The 8,030-nt window shown below is 42.4% G+C and overlaps 2 protein-coding genes across 2 annotated transcripts in view; one reads left to right on the top strand and one right to left on the bottom strand.

Annotated features, from left to right (window-relative positions):
• Window positions 1-129: 129 nt before the first annotated feature.
• EBNA1BP2 (EBNA1 binding protein 2) lies at window positions 130-4,887 on the top strand (the record flags this gene model as incomplete). Its single annotated transcript, XM_010018397.1, has 7 exons — window positions 130-287; window positions 874-997; window positions 2,856-2,945; window positions 3,191-3,266; window positions 3,526-3,616; window positions 3,942-4,113; window positions 4,447-4,887. Coding segments are annotated over 7 exons (762 nt in total), but the record flags the coding sequence as incomplete, so codon positions are not given.
• Window positions 4,888-5,189: 302 nt separating this feature from the next.
• FAM183A (family with sequence similarity 183, member A) overlaps window positions 5,190-8,030 on the bottom strand; it is a 3,084-nt gene continuing 243 nt past the window's right edge. The window contains exons 2-4 of the mRNA XM_010018396.1: window positions 7,286-7,345; window positions 6,309-6,412; window positions 5,190-5,255 (exon numbers count right to left, since the gene is read on the bottom strand). Of these exons, the coding sequence (XP_010016698.1) occupies window positions 5,190-5,255; window positions 6,309-6,412; window positions 7,286-7,345 (230 nt within the window). The remainder of the gene's footprint in view (window positions 5,256-6,308; window positions 6,413-7,285; window positions 7,346-8,030) is intronic.

Genomic DNA, 8,030 nt, shown 5'->3' with positions numbered 1-8,030 from the left:
TGGAGGGTGCCAGCCTTGCTGTGGTGATCTGGGGGGTCACCTTGGAGGAGCGGCCCGGGGTATGACTTGGAAATTCAGCCTGGGGGCTGGTTCTGTGTGGAGGTGTGCAGGGCTGTGCTTCTTTCGCAGGAAGGCCTGAAGCAGTGCCTGTCCGAATTCAGGCAGCATCTGGCTTGGGTGGAAAGGCTCGATGTGACTCTGGGCCAGGTCGTGGACCCTGTCTCTCAGAGTGCTTCTAATAAAGACGCTGTTGACCCTGAGAATGATTTCCAGAGAGAGATGAGCTTGTAAGTGTCAAAAAGGGAGGTTCCTTGCAGGGTCTTGGCATACTGCTGCGTGCTTGGGAGTTGTGTTTCGCAGGTGTGCTGCCGACTGCCACACTGGCTGTCACTGTGGCACTCTTGGGCCACATATATTAGATTTGATGGCTCTGAATGTTTTCCAAAATAACGACAAATTAACAACAGTATACTTAGCTTGTCACTGGAAATAATTTCTCCCCTCACAGCAGACTTCCATCTTTTACTGAAAAGTTTATTTAAAAAGTTCTTTGCTTGCAGAACTTTGGCTTTAATGCAGGACATGGCTTTTTCTTTGTGGATTTGCTTTGGTGTTATTACCGTTCTCTTGTTCTGCCTTGCCTTTTATAATGCACCATACAAAACTGTAACTGGAAACTAGCTAAATGTATATGTGCAAGATATAAGTGTTAATACTGTACTGGCACCTAAATTGCTTCTAGTATCACAGAATGCTGACATAATTTTAGATCAGTGCTTGTTAGATCCCAGTATCCACTAGCTTATGTGAGCACAGAGTGCTGTGAGAGGCCCAATGTCCAGTGACAGAGCTGGTGCTGTGCTGTCTCCCCAGTTACCGGCAGGCTCAGGCAGCGGTCCTGGAAGCCCTGCCAAGGCTGCGTAAGCTCCAAGTTCCTACTAGAAGGCCAGATGATTACTTTGCAGAGATGGCCAAATCAGACCAACAGATGCAGAAGGTATGTACAGTGAATAATGGTTTGCTTTTGTGTGTTATGTTCTGCTTTTAGCCTGTGTTAGGGATTGACTTGAAGGTGTGATGTGCAAATATTTCAGCTCTGACAAGTGCCTGTGACAATGTTTGTGTTTGAATGTTTGTGACAGGAATAGATGTTTCGGTGCAATGAGTGGACTTCCATAACAGGTTGGAACATAAAGTAGAAAAGTATATATCCTTTTATATTCTGTCCTGAATGTATTTAATAATAACAGTGGAGGCAACTTCTCCATACATGTAACAGTGGTAGCGAAGTTGGTCATCTTTATGCTCTTTGTCCCAAGACTGAAGTCGACTGTGGCATTAATGTGATCCTTTTTACCTATTTAAGAAGGTATCACCCTTTATTGATAGTCAGCATGTTTTGGTTCTTTGTGATTTTGAACTGTGTGTTCACAGCTGAATTAATTTATCATGGCTAGTAAGGCAGATTTGCGTAGAAAATAATTTCATGAACTTGCTTCTCAGTTGTGGTCTTTGTTCAAAATGGAATCTTAACTCTTGTTCTAGTTTTGGAAAAGATACTACACTGTATAAGTTAAACATACGTGAGCTAGAAGTTAATTTGGAGGTTCATGTATGACCTGGTCACTGTTTTGATGGCTGATAGATATTTCCTAGAAAAGAGGAATATTAATAATTAGCTTGTGCTGAGGCTTAAATCAATTCTGCACATTACTGTTACCTCCTTTTGGTGGCTTCTGGTGGAAGAACAGAGTTTTTATCTCCTAGTGGAGTCGCAGACTGAAGCCAGATGGTCTGGGTTGAAGTCATTGTAGTCCCTTGTAATGTGGCATCTTTATAGAAATGTTTGTGGACAGGGAGGGAACGAAAAAGATGTGGCATGGAAGGTTTGTTGACTTTTCTTCAGTGCTTTACTTTTAATAATGACAAGAAGGAAACTTTCAAATCTTCTGCATACACCTGAGTAGACTGACAAGATACACTTGTTCTGTGCTTCCATTAGAGCCCATTATAAGGCTTTCTCTTGTCTCTATGAGTTTTGTCTTTTTAATGAGATTTTGGCTACACATCAGTTCAGGAGGTTCTGTAATAACTGTTTGTTCTGGGTTCAGCTACAGCAGTCATTTTTTCTCCTTCTTAGTAGCTGGTGCAGTGCTGTGTTTCTGACTTTCAGCTTGCGAACAACACTGATAACACTGATGTTTTTAGTTGTTGCTAAATAATATTTACTCCAATCAAGGACTTTCTCAGTCTCATGCTCTGCCAGGGAGGGGGGGAAGCTGGGAGGAAGCAGAGGCAGAACACCTGACCCAAACTAGCCAAAGGGGTATTCCATACCACAGCACATCATGCCCAGTATAGAAACTGGGGAGAGTTACCCGGAAGGCCCAGATCGTTGCTTGGGTTGGGCTGGGTATTGGTCGGCGGGGGGTGAGCAATTGTATCCTGTCCCCTTGTTATTTCCCTTATCATTATTATTACTGGTGGTAGCAGTAGTGGTTTTGTATTATACCTTAGTTACTGGACTGTCTTATCTCAGCCCATGGGAGTTATATTCCTCCGATTCTCCTCCCCATCCCTCCGGGAGTGGGGGGAGGAAAAACGTGGGGGAGTGAGCGGGCAGCTGCATGGTTCCAAATTACAGGCTGGGCTTAAACCATGACACTGTTCCAGCCTTGAGCTGGAAGAATTTTATACCCTATAAAGCATTATCTGATTGAGAGATGTTTTCTTTTCTTACACTCATTGATAGTTCACAAATAATTATTGATTTCAAGACTGCACAGTGATCATAGAAGTCTCATATTTTCTTTTGCGTTACTGATAAATGTTGTTTTATCTGTTCCCCCAACAAGATTCGACAGAAGCTGAAAAGTAAACAGGAAGCAATGGAAAGGTCTGAGAAAGCGAAACAGCTCCGTGCAATGAGAAAATATGGCAAGAAGGTGAGGAGGAGCTACAAAAGGGATTTATCTATGTCAGTAATCTAGAGCCTGAGAGAGGAGATTAGAAAGTGAGACTGCAGGAGGCTGGCTAAAATATATGGGATCTGTCTAGTCTCTGGCTGCTTCAAAGGAAGTCAGAGCAGAAGATGGGATACCTTAAAAAAAAAAAAAGTGTGTGTGTGGGGTGGGGGTGGAAGTACAGGACACTACTAAGGACACCACTAACATTCTGCTTCTAATCCCAGGTGCAAATCGAGATTCTGCAGAGAAGACAAAAGGAGAAAAAGAATATGTTGAATGCAGTCAAGAAATACCAGAAAGGTAAAGTTAAGTTGTCTAAGAGACCAAATGCATAACGGGAATAGCAATGTATGAGCAAGTGTACAGCTGTGTGGTGTGTGGTGTCAATCTGTAGTGCTGGGCATTGAGCTTGAAAGGCTGCTGCTGTGCAGAAAGGTATGCCAGTGAAAATCCTCCCAAGAAGCTGTTCCTCAGTGAGGGTGGCTTGTTGCTATTACTTGCTTAGACTGAAAATTTGTATTTCCTGTGGTGGTAGCTGTCATGTCTTTGCTCTTTGCAGGTTTGTCTGACAAGCTGGATTTCCTAGATGAAGAGCAGACATCATCTCAGGGGAATAAAAAAGGAAATGCAAATCAACGGACAAAGAAGGGGTGAGACCAGCAAAGAAAGATACTTAAATGCAGAATCTCTGATTACTTTTTTTTTTCAGTCTTTTGGGGAATCATTTTGTGGAACAAGAAAGCTGTTCTGATTCATGTTTCTTGAAACAAGTCCAAGGTGGTTTTCTGGACCCTACAGAGGAGGAAAACTGTGGCCAGAATGGAACAGAGACTGAAATGTGCTATTTTTTGCCTTTTCAGTAAGAGGGGAAAGGCTTATGATGGCTGATGGGAGTCCATCAGCAGATATATGTGTCTTCTTGGGTATTCCTGAGGAAAGGACTATAGGCAGTGATGCTGTTCGGTTGTTTTTCAGACCAAATGCCAAAAGACGATACAAGAATCAGAAGTTTGGTTTTGGTGGGAAGAAGAAGGGCTCAAAGTGGAACACAAAGGAGAGTTTTAATGACGTATCCAGCTTCAGTTCAAAAGTGGCTCACAACAAGGGCCCAGGAAAAGCAGGAAAAGGAGGGAAAAAAGCCCTCAATGTAAGTAAAATGTTGCATGCAAATAATCCTAGTAGGCTTTGAAGCCAGCCCTGGTCTGGGAGGGAGAGCTGAGTATGTGAAGGATGTCTCCAGCATCTGGAAGTGATAATGCCTGTTTCTGGGAGCTGAGCTTGATTCAGTAGCAGACATAGTTGAGGATGGTGGTTTGGTATCTGAGCAGGGAAGTGAATGGGGGGAATTAGCAAATAATGTTTGTTGTTGCCTGTATCCCCAGACCTCCTCTCCAGAGGTATTGACAGGTATCCTCCCTAGGCTATAGAACTAGAATGAATTTTGAGGACGTGAAAAGGAATGTTGTCCTTTTTTTTCCAGAAGAGACCTGGAAAGAGGGCAAGGCAGAAAATGAAGAGCCGGGCACGCTAAGAGGACTCTGCTCTCCTGTGGGGTTTGTATGTTTCTGTGTGTTGCAAGACGCGTTTCTGCTGTCATCAAGCAGCTAACCATGGAGTAAGCTGGATGCTTCCAAGTGGCAAGAAGAAAAATCAGTGGAAACTAGTGCCTTATCACTAATTTCTTCTTACTATCTGTTTTGTGGAAGGATTGTTTTCTACTTAAACCTATGGGGTGTGAACGCATTAAATGGTTTGCACAGAACTAAGTCTAACTCGTGTTTAGCTGTGTTACGAATGGTTGCTGAACCCTGCTGTTTGTTCCCTTTATTCTTACAGCTTTTTGCACAGCTACTGCTGACATGTACTTGGTGAACGTGTATCTTGGGTCATGTTGATGGTCAGAATAAGAAGTCTGAAGCCTGTCAAGATATTGAAGTATTTTTTAGACTATATAGATGGGTTTGGAAACAGCAGCGAGACAAATGCAGCAATCTTACAAACAGGTTTATTCTGTAACTATTGTCAGGCTGCAAGTCTGGACAGACTGAAGTTCTCTCTTCCCACTTCTCACTATTATCTCTTGCCAGAAATGTACCAGACTCACCTAATAACAAGCAGGGCCTAAGATGTTAGAAGTCATTAACTGCTTCTAAGTTGTGTGGCATTGCCAGTCTACTACTGCAGGTTCTCAGACTGCTCCACCCCATGGCACGTGGCAGCCATTTATTTAGTGACCTCAGTTTTCCGGCGTGGGAAGTAGAATCTGCAATCGGTACGGTCCATAGGGACCTGGGAAAGAGAAATGATGAATAGTCACGTGCTTTTACTAGAATTAGCGGTAGTAGTAGTCCCTCCTGAGAAGAGTGATACACGGTGTTCTTGCCGAAAAATGCCCACGTGACGAACAGGTAGGATACTGCTTATTTGAGAATATACTGTTCACTGCTTCGTTATGGTAGAGCCTGGTGATAAAGGAAGACTTAGTGTATGAAACAGCATCATGAGTCCTGACTCTCTCAACTTACTTCTCTACATAAGAATTTAGTTGCCAACATGAATTTCCTGCCAGTCTAATCCTACCAGCAGTATCTAGAAGCGTAAAGCCCTGCTGGGAAGTCTGTCTCTAGCCTTGTCATGAGTAACTAGTTTACCTGAAGTACAACATGAAAAGTTGCAGAAGACTGTCTTATTTTCTCATTTATCTGGGTTTTCCTCTTAACAAGCCAAAATTAATCAGGCCTTCATTTGCCTTTCTCAAAACGCAAATCTACAAAGTCAGTCATTGTCACAGCTATTCATTTGTCAGATATAGTTGATGTCTCAGCTTGTTTATAAGATTTCTTTTCCTCCTGTTTATTCATACTTCCCCAAATGAATCCTTACTGGTGTATACTGCCTCAGGTATACTTAGCTGATTATGAATTTTATGGTTCTGCTTGCAATTTGTTTGTACAGCAGCACATTTCTTTTCACAGTGCTTATGTATGTCACTTCACATTGTTCACTATGCCATTTCTTGTGGCTGAAGGCTTTAATAAACACTCATGACTATGTATCTGGCATTTGGCAATATGCTTGGGGTCAGCTATCACTAGATACTTTGCATGCAAGTTTCTCAGGGCGTTGCCTATTGTTTCTGTGTTCACAAGCCTATGCCAGTGTGAAGAGTCATCTTAGGTAAAAATTTTAAAAGCTTGTTGTGCATGAATAGCTGTGCTTATCATAGTCATTCCTGTTTCCCACATTCGTCACAGATTACTTTCTTACATGAATATTCTTCCGCTGTGATGGGCTGAATGTCTGAATCCTGGAAAGAGCTGAGTCCTTAAGCACCCTACTCACCAAAGGTTTTGTGTTCCAGCCAATTTCTTGACTTTCAGTTTGTGGCTCTGAATATTTCTTTGTTGGTTCCAGTGCTGCATGGTGAATAAGATTCAGAAACTTTTCTGTTGGTTTAAAGAGACACAAATAGAAGTGAAGGAAAGTATGTTTAAAAAACAGTTACCTGTTGGTGTGTGTTAGGGCATCTTAATTCTGTCCAAGCGATAATAAGAAAGCTGAGGTTGGAGGCAACCTCTGTGCTTCTGTGAATGGTGTTGTGATGGTGACATTTCTGCTCAAGTTTATCTTGATGAAGTTTCTAGATTTGCCTGCCTATACTGTTCTGCGAATTCTGTCATCTCTAACTGTATTGCAGCATGTTACTTTTCTTACACCACATCTAATATCAACCAGTGCTTCATGTTAGCTCTCATTTTTCTTGGTTGCCTGAGACCTGCTGCTCTTCCCTGTTTTGGTTTTCTCTCTTCCCCCTTCCTCCCCCCAGTCCTTGATAAGAACAGGCCAACCTTAACTGCTGACCATTAAGGTTTTTAAACAAAAATGGCATGTTGGAAAGAAGGAAACACTTGGTAAAGAGTTCCTGTTACTAGTGCTTTAAAGTGACACTCAGCAGCCACTTAAGCAGTTGATGGTTAGGTAGAATCTGCAACAACAGGCAACATATATGTAGAAAACATGTTTCTAGATGTTTTTTTTCCCTGAAAGAGATTTAGATTCTTAAGCAGAATTTTATAGTATGATAACTGAAACAAAAACATAATTACATGAATGCAAGTTTGTACTCAAAAAGTAATGGGAAAGGGCCTCAAACTGGAAAAAAACGGCCTTACATTTAATAAAAGCATAAATGAGTTTCACTTTCTTACATTGACACAGTGGTGTTTCCACATATGTCATCTTTTGAAATAATTGGAATTTTAAACTCCTATTAGTAATTTTCTTACGTAATTATTACAAGCTGTTAAGAGATTTCTTACCATCTGCTGGCTCTTCTATATTATCATGCCATGACATAGGCTTCCTGGCGATAGTGTGAACTGGAGAGAAATGGTGCAGGTGAATTACTTTAATATGAATATGGCATCACAGCCAGGTATAGGTTGTCTGTCACTGCACATGTATTTTTTGGTCATTCCCCAGTCTGGGCCCAGCTACTTCACTGAAGTTGTAAAGGAAGAACAGCATGTGAACAGAACAAAGCGAGCCCCAGATTTAACGTCTAGAAAGGGAAGGGGGTTAAGGATGCTAAAGGCCCTACTGTTGTGTGCTGCGTGCATTCACTACAGCAACGTGCCACCCTGCCCGAGAAGTGGCCTGCAGAGTGACCAGTTTCGGGGTGTTACTTCCCTTTGGTTTGGTTTTGGTTTATTGTAAAAGCTAGACCTGAGTGACTCTATTCACATCACTTGTCTGTGCCAGCATTGGCAGAAATCGGCCCAGGAACTGAAGAAACAGGGTATAGTGCTGGGCCTACCTATGCTATCTTAGCTCTGTAGTGTTTGCTCAGGATCTGTGGGTTCTGGATCCCAAATAGTTGCCTCACTTCTACATGTTTAATAATACACTGCCTAATCTGGGCAAATTTGTCATGCTGCCGATCTGCCTTTGAGGGTGCAAAAGAAAAGACTATGGGTTTGCTCCTTCTACCTTTACCCCTCTCACTGGCCTATTCCGGCTTTCTGGGGTGCAGCTGCTCGTCTCTGACATGCAGCCTAGTGCTCC

Source organism: Nestor notabilis, unplaced genomic scaffold (assembly GCF_000696875.1).
Source record: "Nestor notabilis isolate BGI_N333 unplaced genomic scaffold, ASM69687v1 scaffold32017, whole genome shotgun sequence".
NCBI lineage: Eukaryota > Metazoa > Chordata > Aves > Psittaciformes > Psittacidae > Nestor > Nestor notabilis.
Note: the sequence above shows the minus strand (reverse complement) of the source record. Positions and strands in the feature narration are given on the sequence as shown.